Source organism: Podarcis pityusensis (genome assembly GCF_964106645.2).
Source record: "Podarcis pityusensis genome assembly, chromosome: 9".
NCBI lineage: Eukaryota > Metazoa > Chordata > Lepidosauria > Squamata > Lacertidae > Podarcis > Podarcis pityusensis.
The window spans coordinates 75,871,374-75,892,168 of NC_138034.1; the positions used below are offsets into that span (position 1 = coordinate 75,871,374).

The window sequence follows — 20,795 nt, forward strand, 5'->3', positions numbered from 1 at the left end:
TGTTCGTTCCATACGGCATTAATTTGTTGAAATTGTAGCCAACCCGTTAATTTATCCTTTAAATCTTCATATGTTCTGATTTTCCATCCTTTATCTGATCTTACCAGGAGGTCTTCATAGGTCCATCTTTGACTTTCCATATTTAATTTTTTGATTGTTAGAATATCAATTGGTGATAGCCACCAGGGGGTGTCTTTTTTATTTCTGTCCAATACCTCAAGCAACGCTCCTCTGATGATATGGTTAGAGAAGCCTTTGTGTACCCTCTCTTTATTGTGCCACAGATATGCGTGCCAACCGAATCTGGTGTTAAATCCCTCTAAATCTAACAAATCTGTGTTTTTCAAAACGATCCATTCTTTGATCCAGCACAAGCACGAGGCCTCATAGTATAGTTTCAAGTTCAGGACGGCAAACCCTCCTCTATCTCTTCGATCTGTAAGTAGTTTAAATTTAATTCTTGCTCTTTTGCCCTGCCAAATAAATCTGGAAAGGGTTTTCTGCCAATCTTTAAACATTGTCGTACCTCTAATCACCGGGATGTTCTGAAATAAAAACAGCAGTCTTAGAAGAATACTCATCTTAATTGCGGCCATTCTTCCTGACCAGGAAAGTTTTATCCTACTCCAGGTATCTAAGTCTTTTTTAATCTCTCTCCAGGTCCTAATATAATTATCTTCTACTAAGTTTATGTTTTTCGTGGAGACCCAAATACCCAGATATTTCACCTTTTTCACCACCTTGATTCCTGTTTGCAACTCTAACTGGCTTCTTAAATTTTCAGCCAAGTTCTTTGTCAACATCTTGGTTTTAACTTTATTTAGTTTAAAACCGGACAGTTTTTAACACTCGATTGGGAGCCGCCCAGAGTGGCTGGGGAAACTCAGCAGATGGGCGAGGTATAGATAATAAATTATTATTATTATTATTATTATTATTATTATTACTACTACTACTACTACTTAAGGTTGCTTTTCTCCTAGTCATTTGTACCTCTCAGTTGGCTGCCTCAGCTCCACCCGTCTTTCCCTTTCTTACCCCAATCTTCCAACCTGCGCCCGTCCCTCACAAGCGCATCACCTCCTATTCCTGAGAGGGTTGCCAACTATTTTGCCAGCAGTGCTGCCATGCCTCTAACAGAAGCCTGACCTGTGGAGACTTGGCAGATGAAGCCAGCTAGACCTCACTTGGAGACAACAGCTCTCCTTGCTAAATTCCCTTCGCCATCTGGCTGTTGTTAAGGGCAGTGGCGCCCGGAGAAGAAAGAAAGAAAGAAAGAAAGAAAGAAAGAAAGAAAGAAAGAAAGAAAGAAAGAAAGAGAAGTTGGGAATCTCATCCCTGCAGGTTTTCTTCCAGCCACATTGGCCTTTCACAACATTGATGTACAAGGACGGACCTTTCCCCCACCAGCACCCAGAATGTTTGTCTGCATTCCGTGACCTCACAGCAGCTCTATCCAGATCGTGAAAGGAGGGGACCCTCTCTAAGCGCAGCCCCCGTGCCTTGGATCAGGGGGTGAGTGGCTGGCTGGGACTTCGGCCCAGCAAGGCAGAGGGTCTTCTTCTCTCTGCTGGGAGGGGGCTGCCCAGTTTGCCCCTCCGTGCAGAGAAGCAGGTGCCTCCCCAGGGATGCTTGCCTCTCCAAGCCCCCTGACCTTTCCTCGCCCTCTGAGATCGCGCAGAATGCCCTTTCCCGCCTGCCCTGCTCTGATGAGCAATGCCTTGAGCCTAGTAGCCCTGTGGAGGCGAGGGACCCGCGAGGTTGACCTGCGGGGGACCTCTGCTGGCGAGCGGCCAGACTTCAGCCCTCTAATGCCACAGAGACCTCTGCAGGGCCCTTCTAATCCTATTAGGGAGTCAGCCTCTCCGGCACCCCCTGCCCGGCCTTTGGCAGAAGCCGCTTAGGGAAAGCCTGATATACACGGAGCTGGGGTGGGGGGCTTATTCCACCCTTCCCAGCCCCCCACCCCACCCTGCCGCAACAGCTGGCCAACGTGTGAACATTCTTTCGCAAGGGGCCACAAGGATCTAATTAAAGCAGCGGTCCGGAGGTCACTGCCTTCAAACGGTGTCAAATATTATTCCGATCAAAGGGAGCCTTTCGGGGGTCCCTTCGGAATGGATAGGGGAGGGGGAGGCACACTAGATCCAATTAGAACATAGCTGTCAATGTTTCCCCCTTTTTAAGGGAAATTCCCTTAAAAGACGCCTGTTTCTTGGGAGAAAAGCAATGACAAACCTAGACAGCATCTTAAAAAGCAGAGACATCACCTTGCCAACAAAGGTCCGTATAGTTAAAGCTATGGTTTTCCCAGTAGTGGTGTATGGAAGTGAGAGCTGGACCATCAAGAAGGCTGATCGCCGAAGAATGGATGCTTTTGAATTCTGGTGCTGGAGGAGACTCTTGAGAGTCCCATGGATTGCAAGAAGATAAAACCTCTCCATTCTGAAGGAAATCAGCCCTGAGTGCTCACTGGAAGGACAGATCGGGAAGCTGAGGCTCTAAGACTTTGGTCACCTCATGAGAAGAGAAGACTCCCTGGAAAAGACCCTGATGCTGGGAAAGATGGAGGGCACGAGGAGAAGGGGACGACAGAGGACAAGATGGTGGGACAGTGTTCTCAAAGAGACCAACATGAGTTTGACCAAACTGCGGGAGGCAGTGGAAGACAGGAGGGCCTGGCATGCTCTGGTCCATGGGGTCATGAAGAGTCGGACACAACTAAATGACTAAACAACAACAACCCTTATTCCGAATAGGATTCCTCGCAAGAAAAGGGAAAAGTGGGCAGCTATGAATTAGAAGAAGGTGCTTTCCCCTCCGGCTAACCAAGGCCTGCATTGGCCATGAGAGCAGCGCTGGGGTCCTCCTTCCATTGCAGTGGTTTTCCAAAAATACCAAGTCAGAAGGGATGCTGGTGCCTCGGGTCCCCTCTCCCCCAAGGATGCTGGGAAGGATCCAGGCGGCACCAAGCAACTGAGGCCAGTTGCTCCAAACGTAGCGCATCATGTGTGGGAAAGAGAGGAGAGCGCGTTGGGCCACCCAATGGGGTCTGCGCACCTCAGTTTCCCTCTTCACTCAACCAACTGGGTGGGGGCTGTGGAGGCAAAAAGGGTGGGGGGCAACCAGGATGATTAAGGGTCTGGAAACTATGCCTGATGAGGAATGGTTGAAGGAGCTGGGCATGTTTAGCCTGGGAAAGAGGAGGCTTGAGAGGAAATAATAATAATAATAATAATAATAATAATAATAATAATAATAATAATTTATTTATTTATACCCCGCCCATCTGGCTGGGTTTCCCCCAGCCACACTGGGCAGCTTCCAACAGAACACTAAAATACAATAAGCTATTAAACATTAAAAGCTTCCCTAAACAGGGACATCCCTTCAGATGTCTTCTAAATGTTAGGTAGTTGTTTATCTCTCTGATATCTGGTGGGAGGGTGTTCCACAGGGTGGGCGCCACTACTGAGAAGGCCCTCTGCCTGGTTCCCTGTAGCTTTGCTTCTCACAATGAGATATGAAATATCTCAAGGGCTGCCACATGGAAGAGGGAGCAGGCTTGTTTTCTCCTGCTGTGGAGGGTAGGACTCGAACCCATGGCTTCAAGTTACAAGGAAGGAGATTCCGACAAGATTATGAATAACTTTCTGATGTGAATGACAGTGGAACAGCCTCCCTTGGGACGGGAGGCTGGGGACTCTTCTTGACTGGAAGTTTTTAAACAGGTTGGGTGGCCATTTTGGTCAGGGAAATTTCAGGTGTGATTCCTGTATTGCAGCGGGTTGGTCTAGATGTCCATTGGGGGTTCCTTCCAACTCTACAGTTCTATGATTGGCTGCTAGCATAAGAACATAAGAGTTTCCTGGATCAGGCCAGTGGCCTGTCCAGTCCAGCCCCCTGTTCTCACTGTGACACAAGAGCCCTCCTGCCGTTTCCAACAACTGGGATTCAGAAGCCCTGCTGCCTCTGAGAGCAGAGCCCAGCCGTTGTGGCTGAGGAGCCCCAATAATAATAATTATAATAATAATAATAATTTATTATTTATACCCCGCCCATCTCGCTGGGCTTCCCCAGCCACTCTGGGCAGCTTCCAACAAAATATTAAAATACAGTAATGCATCAAACATTAAAAACTTCCCTAAAGAGGGCTGCCTTCAGATGTCTTCTAAAAGTTTGGTAGTAGTTGTTCTCTTTGACATCTGGTGGGAGGGCGTTCCACAGGGCGGGTGCCACCACCGAGAAGGCCCTATGCCTGGTTCCCTGTACCTTGGCTTCTCACAGGGAGGGAACCACCAGAAGGCCCTCGGAGCTGGACCTCAGTGTCTGGGCAGAACGATGGAGGTGGAGACATTCCTTCAGGTATACTGGACCAAGACTGTTTAGGGCTTTAAAGGTCAACACCAATACTTTGAATTGTGCTTGGAAACGTACTGGGAGCCAATGTAGGTCTCGGCGGCCGCTCCCCATCACCAGTCTAGCTGCTGCATTCTGGATTAGTTATAGTTTCCGGGTCACCTTCAAAGGTAGCCCCACATAGAGCGCATTGCAGTAGTCCAAGCAAGAGATAACCAGAGCATGCACCACTCTGGCAAGACAGTCCACGGGCAGGGAGGGTCTCGTCCTGCGTACCAGATGGAGCTGGGAGACAGCTGCCCAGGGCACAGAATTGACCTGCGCCTCCATGGACAGCTGAGTCCAAAATGACTCCCAGCCTGTGCACCTGGTCCTTCAGGGACACAGTGACCCCATTCAGGACCAGGGAGTCCTCTGTCCTTTGTCCTCCCTCCAATGCTCCTGAATGCCAGTTGCTGCAAACCACAATTGAGAAGAAGAAGAAGAAGAAGAAGAAGAGTTTGGATTTGATATCCCGCTTTATCACTCCCCTTCAGGAGTCTCAAAGCGGCTCACATTCTCCTTTCCCTTCCTCCCCCACAACAAACACTCTGTGAGGTGAGTGGGGCCGAGGGACTTCAAAGAAGTGTGACTGGCCCAAGGTCACCCAGCAGCTGCAGGTGGAGGAGTGGAGACTCAAACCCAGTTCACCAGATTACAAGACTACCGCTCTTAACCACTACACCACACTGGCAGCTTGAGGAGAGTTGCTGCTGCTGCTGTGCTCTGGTCCTGCTTGGGCAATTCCCATTGGCTTGCTTCCTTGTTTGTCATTCTGTTGTGTATTTTCATGTTTTATACTGCAAATCCCATAATCTTCGGATGAAGGGTCATATATACATTTTATAAATAAAACATACCTGAAGTGGCGTCTCCACCCCCATGGTTCTGCCCAGACACTGAGAACAGGACGCCGGAGTTTTTGGGACCCATTGGCCTGATCCGGCAAGCTCTCCTTCAGTTCCAGTTGTATTGAGATTCCTAGGTTATAATTATACACACACACACACACACACACACAAAACACACATTTTTATTGTTTTTTTTAACATACCATTTCCAACAATCATATAACATACCTTCTTATCTTATACAATGTTTTAGACCTCTGATGATTTATCGCTCTTATCACTTATTCTGCGTTTCTTAATTTCTCTATTACTCTTAATTATCATTAACTAATAATTCTCCTCATAATCTTTCTTGCAATATTTCAAATAATCCTCCTTACAGAACTTCTTGCAGTCCTACTAGCGTAATCTGTTCATAACAAATTGTTTTCAAATAGTTCATATATTTACTCCAGTCTTCTAAGAATCTCTGATCCCACAGGTTTCGATCCCTTCCTGTTAATTTACCTAGTTCTGCTTAGTCCATCGATTTCATCCGCAATTCTTATTTTGTTGGTAATTCTTCTTGCTTCCATTTTTGTGCCAATAATGAGATTCCTAGGTTCTATGGGGAGTTTGGTAGGGTTGCCATATGTCCTCCTTTTCCAGGACACACCCTCCTTTTCGTGAGGAGAGTCCTCACAGCGATCCATAGTTACAAATAAAGGTAAAGGGACCCCTGAACATTAGGTCCAGTCGTGGCCGACTCTGGGGTTGTGGCGCTCATCTCGCTTTACTGGCCGAAGGAGCCGACGTACAGCTTCCGGGTCATGTGGCCAGCATAACTAAGCCACTTCTGGTGAACCAGAGCAGCACACGGAAACGCCACTTACCTTCCCGCCGGAGCGGTACCTATTTATCTACTTGCACTTTGACGTGCTTTCGAATTGCTACGTTGGCAGGAGCAGGGACCGAGCAAAGGGAGCTCACCCCATGGCAGGGATTCGAACCGCCGACCTTCTGATCAGCAAGCCCAAGGCTCAGTGGTTTAACCCACAGCGCCACCTGCGTCCCATAGTTATAAGTAAAAGTCGGCAAATGTGTCCTCTTTTGCTCTTCAATATATAGCAACCCTAGAGTTTGGGCACTGTGAAAACGGGCTGCTGGACTAGATCAGCCACTGGCCTGATCCAGCAAGCTGTTTTTATGTTCTTAGGCTTAAATGGGAGACTGAGACCCGGAGAGCCAAAGTCTCTGGGGAGGAGCGAAAAAAGCAATGAGAGAGACGCTTCTTTTTCATCTTGCTGGCGGAAATTCCTCCAAACGCAGATCGCCCAGCGCAAACCGCAGCCCCCTCTCCCTGCTCCCTTCCCATCTGGACCTGCCTGGCCTCATTTGCCGTTAATCCTCCCTAATTGCCCGTAATTGGGTCCTTGCCCTCTGGGGCCCTTGCCTTGCAGGTGTTCGAAGGAACATCTGGGATCGATGCGAGGAAGACGTCCTGCGAGTTCACGGGGGACATTCTCCGCACACCTGTTTCCGAGGACATGCTTGGTACGTAGAAAACGGGGGAACTGGGGAGGAGGAGGAATCCGTCTCGGGTAATGCGTTGCTACAGCTGCAAAGTGAAGTGTGAGCTAATCCCGTCGGGGGAGCGAAAAGGCCGCCAGAGGCTGCAGGAACAAAGGAAAAAGAAGGAAAAGGCCAAAGGGCAGCGGGAGATGGCCCTGGCTGCCATGGAAGGAGCTGAGGCAGGGAGAGGCTTTCGGGTGCTGGAGTGGGAGACAGGAACTGGCTCTGAGCCACAGGAGCCATGGGCATAGCCAGGATTTTTGTTAGTTTAATAATACCTCAGTTTAATAATAATAATAATAATAATAAATTTTATTTATACCCCGCCCTTGCCAGGCTCAGGGCGGCTAACACCAGTAAAATTACAGTAAAAACATAATAGGGAGGGGGAAACCAATTTAAAATACAGGTTAACATGCAATTTAAAATGCAGTCTCATTTTAAAAGTAGCCCATAGATCAAGACCATAAGGGGAGGGCAACATAAGGGTCAGACTGAGTCCAAACCAAAGGCCAGGTGGAACAGCTCTGTCTTGCAGGCCCTGCGGAAAGATGTCAAGTCCCGCAGGGCCTAGTCTCTTGGGACAGAGTGTCGGGGCCAGTACCGAAAAGGCCCTGGCCCTAGTGGAGCCCAATTTAAGCACCATGCGACTTGGGACCTCCAAGGTGTTGTCATTTGTGGACCTTAAGGTACTCCGCAGGGCATACCAGGAGAGGCGGTTCCGTAGGTACGTGGGTCTTGGCCGCATAGGGCTTTAGAGGTCAAAACCAGCACCTTAAACCTGACCCTTTACTCTACCGGGAGCCAGTGCAGTTGGTAAAGCACTGGATGAATGTGATCCCACGGCAAGGACCCCGTAAGGAGTCTCGCCGCGGCATTCTGCACCCATTGGAGTTTCTGGATCAGCTTCAAGGGCAGCCCCGCGTAGAGCAAGTTACAATAATCAAGCCTGCAATGTGTTTTTATTGATTTTTATTAATTTGGGAGACAGCTGCCCCTCTCTGGCCCCCAGGAGTCATCTGGAGGTTCACTCCAGCAATGCTGAAGGGAGTTAGAATCATAGAACTGTAGAGCCGGAAGGGATCCGAGGGTCATCTAGTCCAACCCCCTGCAATGCAGGAATTTCAGATAAGCATTGATGGCTAGGGAGTTGTCTAGGGTTGCCATATTCCAAAAAGTGAAAATCCAGACCCAAAAGTTGTTTGGGGTTGCCAAAGCTGTGGAGCTTTTTAAAGTTTCGCCCAGAACTTTTGCAAAATCTCAAAAAAATAAGAAGAATTTTTGGATCTATTTTTAAGTAAATTCGCCAAAATCTTCACTCCCAGCATGGGTTGGCCTACGCCCAGATTTTCCTGAACATTTCAGCAATTTCCACCCAGACACTGTTTTCAACAGCTGAATCCCGGTAATGTCTGGGAAATTCCAGACGTATGGCAACCCTAGAGTTGTCATCCCAAACATTAGGAGGGCACCAGGTTGGCAAATGCTGGCCTAGGCACTGAGCCTGGGATTAGGCTGGTCTGTCTCCTTCCTTGGGGTGTAGCTGATGATTCCAGCAGTGGGAGAACTGGGAAGCTGAGTCCCTCCATCCTGAGCTCTGCTGTGCTATGGATCTGTCTTTTGATGCACTGAGTGGAAGATTATGAGCCATGGCGGCAGGGAGAGACAGGGAGTGTGAATCCAACAGGGCCGGGTTGCTGCGGGTTGTTAGCTTGCTAACGTTGTCAATGCTGTTTTGTGAATTACGAGTGCTGTAACGCTTTGTGAAGTTCATAATAGGACTTTTCTTGCGGTTGTGCTGTTCAGCCTATTTTTTAAGCCATTTTGCAAAGTGTTTTATATAAGGGGTTAGTTTTACTGATGGTTCGTAATTGTTTTACATGATTCATGTTGCAGTTGTGATGTTCTGTTGTATCTGGCCTTTGGTTTGGACTTGGTCTGACCCTTCTGTTTCCCTCCCCTTATGTTCTTAATCTATGGACTACTATTAAAATGAGGCTGCATTTTAAATTGCATTCTAATCTGTATTTTAAATTGGGGGGGTTCTTTTCTTTTCTCCCCCCCCCCCCCCGTCTTTCGCCCCTATTATGTTTTTACCGTGATTTTATTGGTGTTAGCCGCCCTGAGCCCAGCTCTGGTTGGGGAGGGTGGGGTATAAATAAAATTATTATTATTAGTAGTAGTAGTAGTAGTAGTAGTAGTAGTAATAGTAATATTGCAATTTATTGTATGTAAGCCATACTGTATTCTCACTCATGTCAGTGAAAAGTGGCAAATATAATGAATGAATGAATGGGCTGTGAAAAGGCTAGCTCTATCAGGCCTCAGGCACAGCCATCCCATCATTTTCCCTTCTCATTTCATCACCTTTGCTGGGGGCCCAGCTCCATCGAGCACCTCCTTGCCTCTGGACTGTGCCAGCTGCCCATTATCGGAACAACAGCTTAGAAACTGGAGCCTGACTTTTGGTTTTCCTCTTCCATCCCTGTGCCCCTTTCCTTGTGTGTTGTGTCATGGCATGCCATTCTATTTTTAAAAACAGATTGTAAGCCTGCAGGGTAAGGGCTGCTGTGTCCAACCCAGCATGGAGACACCAGCATTCGAACCTGACACCTTCTGCATGCAAAGCCAATGCTCTTACCACTGTACCATGGAGGAGGGGTCACCCAGTGGGTATTATCAGCCCATATGGCTAAAAACAGGAGGAGACCAGAGGCTACTGGGCCAAAAATGGGCCATGGCTGTGCTCCTCCCAGGCTGCCACCTCCCTCCAACCATGGTTGTCCTCCTACATTTTGGTAGGAGGGGGCAGGATCTTGGGGGGCCAGGCCCACCTGGACCAGGTGGGTCTTTGGCTTGATTCTGCAAAGGCCGCGCTTGAGTTGGGCAGAGCAGGGGCTGGCCTGAGCACCCGAGTCAAGGTGAGCTTCAGCGTACGGCCGCATCTCCTGCACCTATAATAATAATGATGATAATTATTCATTATTTATACCCTGCCCATCTGGCTGGGCCTCTCCAGCCACTCTGGGCAGCTCACAACAGAATTAAAAGCACAACAGAACCTCAAACATTAAAACCTTCCCTAAACAGGGCTGCCTTCAGATGTCTTCTAAAAGTCAGATAGTTGTTTATTTCCTTGACATCTGATGGGAGGGTGTTCCACAGGACAGGTGCCACTACCAAGAAGGCCCTCTGCCTGGTTCCCTGTAGTTTCACTTCTCGCAGGGAGAGAACCACCAGAAGGCCCTCAGCACTGGATCTCAGTGTCCGGGCAGAACGATGGGGGTGGAGACGCTCCTTCAGGTATACTGGACCAAGGCCATTTAGGGCTTTCAAGGTCAGCACCAACACTTTGAATTGTGCTCAGAAAACGTACTGGGAGCCAATGTAGGTCTTTCAGGACCGGTGTTATATGGTCTTGGCAGCCACTCCCAGTCACCAGTCTAGCTGCCGTGTTCTGGATTAGTTGTAGTTTCCGGGTCACCTTCAAAGGTAGCCCCACATAGAGCACATTGCAATAGTCCAAGTGGAAGATAACCAGAGCATGCACCACTCTGGCGAGACAGTCTGCGGGCAGGGAGGGTCTCATCCTGCGTACCAGAAGGAGCTGGTAGACAGCCGCCCTGGACACAGAACTGACCTGCACCTACATAGACAGCTGTGAGTCCAGAATGACTCCCAGGCTGTGCACCTGGTCCTTCAGGGGCACAGTTACCCCATTCAGGACCAGGGAGTCCCCCACACCTGCCCGCCCCCTGTCCCCCCAAAAACAGTACTTGTCAGGATTCAACCTCAATCTGTTAGCCACCAGCCATCATCTTCCTCTGCCCCCCACCGACTCATTTCCTTAGGTGGCCAAATTAACCTTTTCGCCCAAAGATCCGTCTTGAACATCCGCCAGACCACCTCCTCTTTATAGATTGGCTATCGGCCACCGCAGGGGAGGAATCAATATAACTGCATTTGCCCTCCCTGCCTCCCCCTCGCCAACAAGTCCCCCCCCCCCGACACGCAACAACTTTCTTCCGGTCCTTTAAGAGGGACGGTAGAAAAGCACTGTCCTTGTCACAGCAAATGAAGATCAATGCCAAGATGGAAATGGGAGGAAGGAGCCAGAGGACCATGAAAGGCCAGTAAGCTTGGTATTCACCACGACGCATTCTATTTGTCTTAGACACACATCACTGAAGCACAAAAAAGAAAAGGAGGGAGAGAGAGAGAGAGGGATAAGGGAGGAGAGAAAGAGCAGAGGGAAACCTTTGCTCAATCGAAGCACCTGCAGCCCGGAAAACAAGGCTGGTGTCCTGCGCTTGCAAGATCTGCAGCTTAGCCGCTTGGAGTGACGCACAACATAGGTGCCAACTCCCTGGCGCCCTGGGTGCCCCAGCACCCACAAAATTCCCCATGAAGGGGCCGGGCACAAATTTTGGTGCCAGGGCCAGGCACGCTGCATGGCACCATGGCCCCGGGCACCCACAGTCACAGGGCCAAGTTGGCACTCCTGCCACACACATACCTCTTGGACCTACCTCCTTTGCCCGCTCCCTTCCTGAGGATTGTTGTTGTTGAGTCATGTCCAACTCTTTGTGACCCCCTGAACTAGAGCACGCCAGGCCCTCCTGTCTTCCACTGCCTCCCGCAGTTTGGTCAAACTCATGATGATACCTTCAAGAACACTGTCCTGCCATCTCGTCCTCTGTGGTCCCCTTCTCCTTGTGCCCTCCATCTCTCCCAACATCAGGGTCTTGTCCAGGGAGTCTTCTCTTCTCCTGAGGTGGCCAAAGTCTTGGAGCCTCAGCTTCAGGATCTGTCCTTCTAGTGAGCACTCAGGGCTGATTTCCTTCAGAATGGATAGGTTTGATCTTCTTGCAGTCCATGGGACTCTCCAGAATCTCCTCCAGCACCTGAGGATTAGGTGCAGCAAAAGCACAAGCCACACACACACACACACACACACACACACACACACACACACACCACCAATCCTGCCCAGGATGTGCCACCCCCACCATGGCACTTCTGCAACGCAGTTGGCACCCTCTGCTGGTGGGGTAGAACTTGGCTGCTGTCTGCACAGTCCTGTACAGGACTATCAGCTCACACACTATTTGTTGTTGTTGTTGTTGTTGTTGTTGTTGTTGTTGTTGTTGTTGTTGTTGTTTATCCCATCCATCAGGCTGGGTTGCCCCTGCCACTCTGGGTGGCTTACAACATATATAAAAACACAACAAAACAGCAAACATTAAAAAACAGAATATCCTATACAGGCAACAAATCAATCATCAATCAATCAATCAGTCAATCAATAGAAACCAGTAATAACAAAAACAACAATAATAAACCATTTACAGGTATACCCAAATTTAAAAAACCGCCAACCCCAGCTAAACATTTAACCAACCCCAACCTGACGAAAACAAAAGAGAGGAATCAAAATTAGAACCGTTTAAAACATTGTAAAACATTGTAGCCAGTTGCCCCAACCCAAGAGTTGTTCCCGCATGCTCCCTCTGACCTCCCAGGAGCCTCTTTTAGCTATTTATATTTATATCCCCCCCTTTTCCCCTTTACTGAAGGCGGCCTGCAGATAAAATAGAAATAGCCAGAAACATAGGGGGGGGGGACATTAAAAACAATTTAAGATTAATAGAATTAAAACTATATATGAACCAAACATAGATTTAAACATATACTTAATTAAGCATAGATAATGGGTGTGTAAAAATTTATAAGAAAAATTAAAAGATTGGTTAACACAGCTATATGGGGTGGGCTTCAGAAGTGCGGCTCTAACAATATGGGTCTTCAGTTTAGGGTTGAATTGTAGCATAGACCATTCTTCATCACACACACACACAGAGATAGATAGATAGATAGATAGATAGATAGATAGATATAGATAGATAGATAGATAGATAGATCGATAGATAGATATGAATGAAGGTGATGCACAAGGGATGTCTCTGCTTTCGACATTTCTCCTGGCGCAGTGAGAAAATCATGTTGGTTATTCTCATATATGAAAGATCTATATGATCTATATGAAAGATCTATTGAAAGATCGTATGAAATATCTATTAAAGCATAGAATCGTAGAGTTGGGACCCTGAGGATGATGTAGTCCAACCCACTGCAATGCAGGAATATAGAGCAAACCTGCAACCTTGTCAGCACCACCCTCTAACCAACAGCTGACAATCATTGCAGCAAAAACATCACATCACCAGCCCTTTCCTTAAAAAGAGGCAATTCCCCAAAGCCCGTTGGATAAGGCTATGGAATGGCTCTGCTCTGCTGCCCAAGGCTGGAGGCAGTAAATGCTGTTGGAAACCACAGAAGGAGAGAGATGCCCTTGTGCTTACAGGCTTCTCGCAGGTACCCGGTTGGCCCCTGTGAGAACAGGATGCTGGACTAGATGGGCCATTGGCCGGATCCAGCAGCCTCTCCACGTGCTCTTAGGGTGATAGGTGTCCAAAGATGATTCCCGCACATGCCTGCGGTTGTGTCTCACACCAGGCCCTCCTTCTGACTGTTAGGGCTTTTATCTATCCAAGCTGCTCCAGGTGTACCTGCAACTGGATTGACCAGTTCAAACCTCTGGTTACCTGTCTTCCATGGGACTAGAGCTTTTCCGCTACCTTGGTCTGAGGAAACAGTGTTGACTCTTGCAACCTTCAGGTGTGGCTTTGTCTCTCCTGTGGACAAACCTTGTACCTCACTCAAGACCTCAGCGTCTGAAACCTGGTTTGAGCTGCTAGCCACAGCTATATATGCAGGTTGTTCCAAAGGTAGAACTGGTACAACAGGGGTATACTCTGTGTATATGTCACTTGATGCTGCACTAGCTTACGGTTACCTGAAAATGGGGGAGTGATGTTAGGATTTTTATCTATCCGAGCTGCTCCAGCTGGACCAGTGAGTGGTACTATGATTTGTGTACATCATGTGAGTGTCTGAGAAAGTGTGAGAAAGGAAGTCAAATTGACAGACATAATAAGACAAAAACCAAAAAGGGAAGTAAAAAAAGAATGGGAGTGCCTAAATGAATACCTCAAATGTCAAGGTTCGAGGACAAAAAACTGGCTGAGTCTGGAATAACCTTGTGAAGTGAAAGGATAAGAAAGCGGGATTTATATCTAGATGTTAGGATAGAGATGATAAGGTAAACAGGAAAACAGGAAGACACAATGAGAGATAAAGGAGGTGCTGTGGGATTGGTGGAAGTCAATGTTTTGTTGTTGTTTTTATAGTGTATATATTACTAACTTGTAAGATATGGATTTTTTTTAGTTGTTGTTGCTTTTTTAGTTTTTCAAATGTTGGTTTCTGTGTGTTGTGTATTGTTATTTTTCGATATTTTTCGTGTTGTTGTTGTGTGGAAAATACTAATAAAATTTATTTAATTTAAAAAAAATTGAAAAAAGAGAAAGGAAGTCTGTATTATCTCTTCCTTTGGAGTACTATTGGAAGTTTAGTTTCACTTCTGTGTGTGTCACAGTTCTGTACTGGTGTTCAGGGAGCACAGACGTACTGATGGAGTCTCTGTATATAAGACTGTGAATAAAGTAGTTTTAGAACTACGATTGAGTCTTTCTTCTGCTATGATATGCCAGAAGACTGGCATGGTCTTTTCAGGAGAGAAAGGTCTCTCTGGACTGAGGAAGATTTACAGCCATGGAGGACCACCAGAGAGACGCTCTGAAGACCTGGGAAGTTGGCAGTCTTTCCCGGGGGCGTTTTTCCAACACTGACACCCGTGTCTCTCCGCAGGCCGAGTCTTCAACGGTTCTGCCAAACCCATCGACAAAGGACCAACCGTTATGGCAGAAGATTTCCTGGACATTAATGGTGAGACCTTAGTCTGATCTGTGCAGGTGGGGAGAGATTCAGCTGGACCCATCCCTTCCGAAAAAGACACTGTCAAAGGGAACGGGTAAAAGTCCTGACCTCCCTCTGCTCTTAAACAGGTCTCCCATATCTAAAAGCAGAGTGTCACCATCACAAGTAAGGAACTCCATTTTTCCAGGCAGAGAAAACCCCGTGGTTTTTCCTCTGTTCCCCCACATTTATTTATCTTCTTCCTTCATATCTGGCTGCTGGGGTGTCCCCACCTCTATTCCCCCCTCTCCTTTTTCACCAGCACTGCCAAAATCAGTAGGGTCTTAGGGAGGGACCCAGTTCAGGCAACGAAAGAGGGTTTCAGTACCCCTGGTATAGGTAAAAGGTAAAGGGACCCCTGACCATTAGGTCCACTTTGTGACCAACTCTGGGGTTGCAGCGCTCATCTCGCTTTACTGGCCAAGGGAGCCGGCATACAGCTTCCGGGTCGTGTGGCCAGCATGACTAAGTCGCTTCTGGCGAACCAGAGCAGCGCACGGAAACGCCGTTTACCTTCCCACCGGAGCAGTACCTATTGATTTACTTGCACTTTGGCGTGCTTTCGAACTGCTAGGTTGGCAGGAGCAGGGACCGAGCAACGGGAGCTCACCCCGTCGCGGGGATTTGACCACCGACCTTCTGATCAGCAAGTCCTAGGCTCTGTGGTTTAGACCACAGCACCACCCGCGTCCCTGGTATAGGGAGCCTTTATTTAGGTTTTGCATTTATACCTCAAGATGGTCTCCATGGTTCTCTCCCTCCCCTTATTTAATCCCCGCAACACCCCTGTGAGGTAGATTAGGCTGAGCCTAAGGGCTTCTCCACATTTACCTTCAGCATTGCTCTTTCCAGCAAAGTCTGCACTTAAAAACTCCGTGTCTGAGCTTTTGGGGTTTTGCTGTGGGGTTTTTTGGGGGCCTGAATCTTTCCCTACGAAAACCCACTCTTTAGGATTTGATCAGAACAAACGCCAATTCTTCCATTTGCTCAGATTGAGTAATAAAGAGCAGGTTTTTGCAAAGAAAGCGCCAGGACAGAAAAAAGAATGGCGTTCTCGGACACAGAGCTTTAAATCTGTGTTTGCCACTTTTAACAAGACAGGAATGGCGACTGTTTTGTGGGTCCTGCTGCATCTTTCACCAGGCTTTGAACTGGTGAGACTCCCATCAGCCCCAGCCATAGTTCAAAACATCTGGAGGGCACGAGTTTGGCAACCGCTAGTCTAACAACATCAGCAAGGCAGCAAAGCCTTATAGTCTCTGCTTCGATATGACCATTGCTCTCTGCTTAGTGACTAGCCCATCCCTGACTGGCCAGCTGTGATTGCTGCATTTGAGCTGCGATTCCTACACTGCGGGGATTGGACTAGATGACCCTCAGGAGTCCCTTCCAACTCTACGATTCTATGACCCCCTCCCTCCTCCTGCCTCGTTTTCCCCAGGCCAGCCCATCAACCCGCACGGGCGCATCTACCCAGAAGAGATGATCCAGACTGGGATCTCCCCCATCGATGTCATGAACAGCATTGCCAGGGGTCAGAAGATCCCCATCTTCTCTGCCGCAGGTCTCCCCCACAATGAGGTAAGCATATGCATCTGAGGTCCGGATCCTAACCCCCACCCCTGTTTTGCTCCATCCAGAATTTGTTCTGTCTGGATTCTCGCGTTCGTTTTTAAAATCGAAGAGCTACACACTAGAGAAGTAACGCTCTCTGGGACCAAGATCTCAGCAGGCAATTAAAAGTTGGCACGGAAGTTGCCTGCTGAATTTCCAGTGGCAGAGAGTTCCACAGGACTGGGCACATGGCACTCAAGGTTCAGCTTCTCCTTGTTTGGAAACCAGCCTGCAGGTGATCTCATCTGGGACACGAGGGTTCAGGAGGACCCTGAGGCACCCTTAACTGATGTTGCTCTGGGCTTTTTGTAAATCAATTTAAGGACCTTGAACCTGGTTCACACAGACACTCCTGTCCCTTTCCTGGCTGGAAATCTGGACCTCTGCTGACATGCCAGCCTGACTTGCCCCACGGTGCCCTTTGACGGACTTAATAATAATAATGATAATAAATTTTATTTATACCCTGCTCTCCCCGGCCAGAGCCTGGCTCAGGGCAGCTAACACCAATAAAATTACAGTAAAAACATACTAGGGGGGGAAACCAATTTAAAATACAGTTTAAAATGCAATTTAAAATGCAGCCTCATTTTAAAAGTAGCCCATAGATCAAGACCATAAGGGGAGGGCAACATAAGGGTCAGACCGAGTCCAAACCAAAGGCCAGGCGGAACAGCTCTGTCTTGCAGGCCCTGCGGAAAGACGTTAAGTCCCGCAGGGCCCTGGTCTCTTGTGACAGAGCGTTCCACCAAGTTGGGGCCAGTGCTGAAAAGGCCCTGGCCCTAGTTGAAACATTGAGGCTCATCTCTGTGTGACTGCACCTGGGGCAAGGTGTGTAGCCCGTGAGAGAGACCAGGGTTCAAATCCTTGGCCATGCAGCTCACTGGGTCTCTGTCTGTCCCAGCCCAGCCTACCTCACAGCGTTGTTGTGAGGGCTGAATGAGGAAGAGGGGAAACCATGATGCCATCCTGAGCCCCATGGAGGAAAAGGTGGGGTATATATTCAATAGATAAATGAATAAGCAGACCAGTTTCCTTGCCACAGATACACACCCAGGGAAGAAGTCAGGTGGAAACTGCTCTGACTAATCGGGAGTGACAGGCGAGAGTGAATATGATAAACTCAGGACCTGGCGTGTTGGACGCTCCGCCGCCTGACAGGAGAGTAACGGAGGGAGGTGGGTTGAGAGGCCAGCAAAGGCCCTTCATTTATTTATTTCGTAGAGTTGCAGAGTTGTGGGAAGGACTGCAAAGACTCCAGCCCCACTGCAATGTAAGAATCACAGTTTTTGGCACACAGACTGCTTTTTTCCTCCAAGGAGCTCAAGATTGCACAAAAAAATACCGTATGTTATCTCTCTCCTCATTCTCCCGCGGCAGGAATGCTTATATCTTTGTCCAAAACACAGTAATATCCAAGGCAACACAATGACCAAGTCCAACAATGCAATATCAATATGAACTCTTTATATAATCTATACAGAACATTGAACAATATGAAAAACCAAATAAACAGAGATCTTATAAATCTCTGAAAGTCACAAAATGTGCACTCTTGATGGATTCTGTTGAAAAAAATAGAACCAAATAGACATAAGTCTTATATGTCTCTAAAAAGTCTTTGTAGACTATGCAAGTCTCTGAAAGAAGCAATAGGTCAGATTCTTATCTGGTGAAAACAAGCCGTAAAGCTTTGTCTTATGACGTTCAACGGTGCCGAAGTGGTGAACAGTGAACAGTGATTCCGGATATAGCCACTGTTTCGTGGAATTCTTCTTCAGTGCAGCAGAAGGATACAGAAACGCTTCATAAACTGCAAATGAATTATTGAAACAATGACTTGCATATACATGGCAACTTACAATAACTCAAATTATTACAAACTATATGCATGAACTGGAACACAGGTGGCGCTGTGAGTTAAACCACAGAACCTAGGACTTGCCAATCAGAAGGTTGGCGGTTCGAATCCCCGTGACGGGGTGAGCTCCCGTTGCTCGGTCCCTGCTCCTGCCCACCTAGCAGTTCGAAAGCACGTCAGAGTGCAAGTAGATAAATAGGTACCGCTCTGGCGGGAAGGTAAACGGCGTTTCTGTGCGTTGCTCTGGTTCACCAGAAGTGGCTTAATCATGCTGGCCACATGACCCGGAAGCTGTACGCCGGCTCCCTCGGCCAATAAAGTGAGTTGAGTGCCGCAACCCCAGAGTCGGCCACAACTGGACCTAATGGTCAGGGGTCCCTTTACATTTACCTATACGCATGAACTATAATGACAATTCAATATGAAATAATTATCTATGGAGCAGTGGTCATAAAGTTATGTCCAAAACACCCCAGAAACTGGGACAGAGGGTTAAAAACTCACCAGCTGATTGAGGGGTGTGTGCAAGAAATGGGAGAGGAGTTGAGGAAGGTCAGGGGTGTGTGTGTGTGTGTGTGTGTGTGTGACGTCCTTATTTTCATCTGAGGAATGTTGGAGGGTGCTCCATCTCCTCTGTTCTGTCCTTGAGACGGTAGCCTTGTCTTCCTTTTGCCTCCCCTCTCAGATCGCGGCCCAGATCTGCAGGCAAGCAGGGCTGGTGAAGAAATCCAAAGATGTCATGGATTACCACGAGGACAACTTTGCCATCGTCTTTGCTGCCATGGGGGTGAGTTTTGTTCCCGTTTTGTCCCCTTGCATTTACGCGCAAGGAGCCATTGGTATCTTTCCTGCTCATAGAATTGCAGAGTTGGAAGAGACCCTAAGGATCATCTGGGGATCAAACCTGCAACCTTGGCATTATTGGTATAATAATAATAATAATAATAATAATAATAATAATAAATTTATACCCCGCCTTCCCCAGCCAAGACCGGGCTCAGGGCAGCTAACACAGAATATAAATACAGTAAAAACATAAAAAAACAAAACAAAACAAAAAAACCAAAACAGTCGATTAAAATATAAGTTAGAATACAGTTTAAAATGCAGCCTCATTTTAGTGGTAGCCTATAGATCAAAGCCATAAGGGGAGACAACATCAAATATCATGCTCTAGCCAGTAATGTAAGAGCCTTCCTTATTTGCATTTGTCCCTGCCTTCTAATTCGTTGGTTCTATTGCAGAATCAAAGAATCATATCTTCGTTTTCATTGTTATATTTATTAATGCCCTGCCTTTTTTCCTGTATGACTGTATGCATGTGTGCTTGGGCCCAGGGTCTTTTGCCTCACCATCCCCACTACTGACTCCCTGTTGCTACTCAGCTTCAAAACAAAAAAAGTGTTCCCGGATTCATTGAAAAAAATCTGGTACCCATAACCCAGAGGCCCATGTTGGCTCTGGGGCCCTAAGGAGAGTTTGTTAGGAAATATTTCCTGGAGGGATGCTCAGCCGAGGCAGCAGGACTGGTGGCACAAGAGGCCTCCCTCTGGGAAAAGACAAGCTTCCCTGCCGCATCCTCAGGCTTTGAGCATCTCCCAGGCAGCCACGTGAGCTAATTGGCAGCATCTTGCTCCCCTCTAGTGGACAGCTGCGTCCTTGCAAGCACTTCCTTTTGGCAGCCCACCTTTGACGCTGGTCCCCAGGTCATCTTTATCGGCAGGTGGGATAAAAGAAAGTCCTTCCTCCCGCAGCGCATAGTTTAAACTATGGAACTCGCTTCTACCGGAGGCAGGGATGACCAGCAACTTAGATGGCTCTGAAAGAGGATGAGGCAAATTCATGGAGGAAGAGAGGACTATGGATGGCTGCTAATTGTGATGGCTACGCTCTGCCCTCCACCTGCGGCAAAAAGGAATTAGTAGTAGTAGTAGTAGTAGTAGTAGTAGTAGTAGTAGTATTTAGCCTTAACTGCTCTTGTGGATGTGATTTTATAAGACTCAGAAGTGTGGGAATGTTCAGGGATGGAGGAGAGGATATATTGTTTGATTATAGCCTTTCCAACTTGTGTTAACAAGTTCACAATTTTGCAGAGTAACATTCCCCCTTTTAAACTTACAGCAGATGCATTTGCTCAGGCTCGCTAAAGCCTCTATAATAACTGTTCTGGTATTTCCCCCTTCTTCCCTCTTAAAGATAAGACACAACACAATCTTCTACAAAAGTATAAAAAGAGTTTACTCACATTCTGTTCACAATCAGATCCCAGAAGGCAGACTTAGCTTAGAAAAGTAACATACACCTGGAAACTATCTCATAAGGAGACAGTCCCTTTGTCCTCTCTTGGCTGGAGGCCAAGAGAGCATCTTTGGCTAAGCAGATGTTGCTTCTTCGATGCATGTAGTCACAGAGAGAGAGATGGCTGCCCTGCCCTGTGCTTTTGGCGTTACCTGCACAGGTGAGGCCACGCCCACCTCTAGTCACATACAGAGGAAGTCTCTCCCAGCCCAGAAGGAAACAGGAAGTTGACCTGCTGGCTGGACAAACATTCCTCCCCATGTGTAAACATGTTCACTCTAGGAATGTTGTACTTGACTGTTCATGTGTTTCACATCCCACAAGAAGAACACTTCACGCCTGAA

At 47.7% G+C, this 20,795-nt stretch overlaps 1 protein-coding gene across 1 annotated transcript in view; it reads left to right on the forward strand.

Annotated features, from left to right (window-relative positions):
• ATP6V1B1 (ATPase H+ transporting V1 subunit B1) overlaps positions 1 to 20,795 on the forward strand; it is a 79,534-nt gene that overhangs the window by 41,366 nt on the left and 17,373 nt on the right. The window contains exons 4-7 of the mRNA XM_081020927.1: positions 6,689 to 6,782; positions 14,571 to 14,648; positions 16,120 to 16,259; positions 18,839 to 18,940. Coding sequence (XP_080877053.1) covers positions 6,689 to 6,782; positions 14,571 to 14,648; positions 16,120 to 16,259; positions 18,839 to 18,940 — 414 coding nt within the window. The remainder of the gene's footprint in view (positions 1 to 6,688; positions 6,783 to 14,570; positions 14,649 to 16,119; positions 16,260 to 18,838; positions 18,941 to 20,795) is intronic.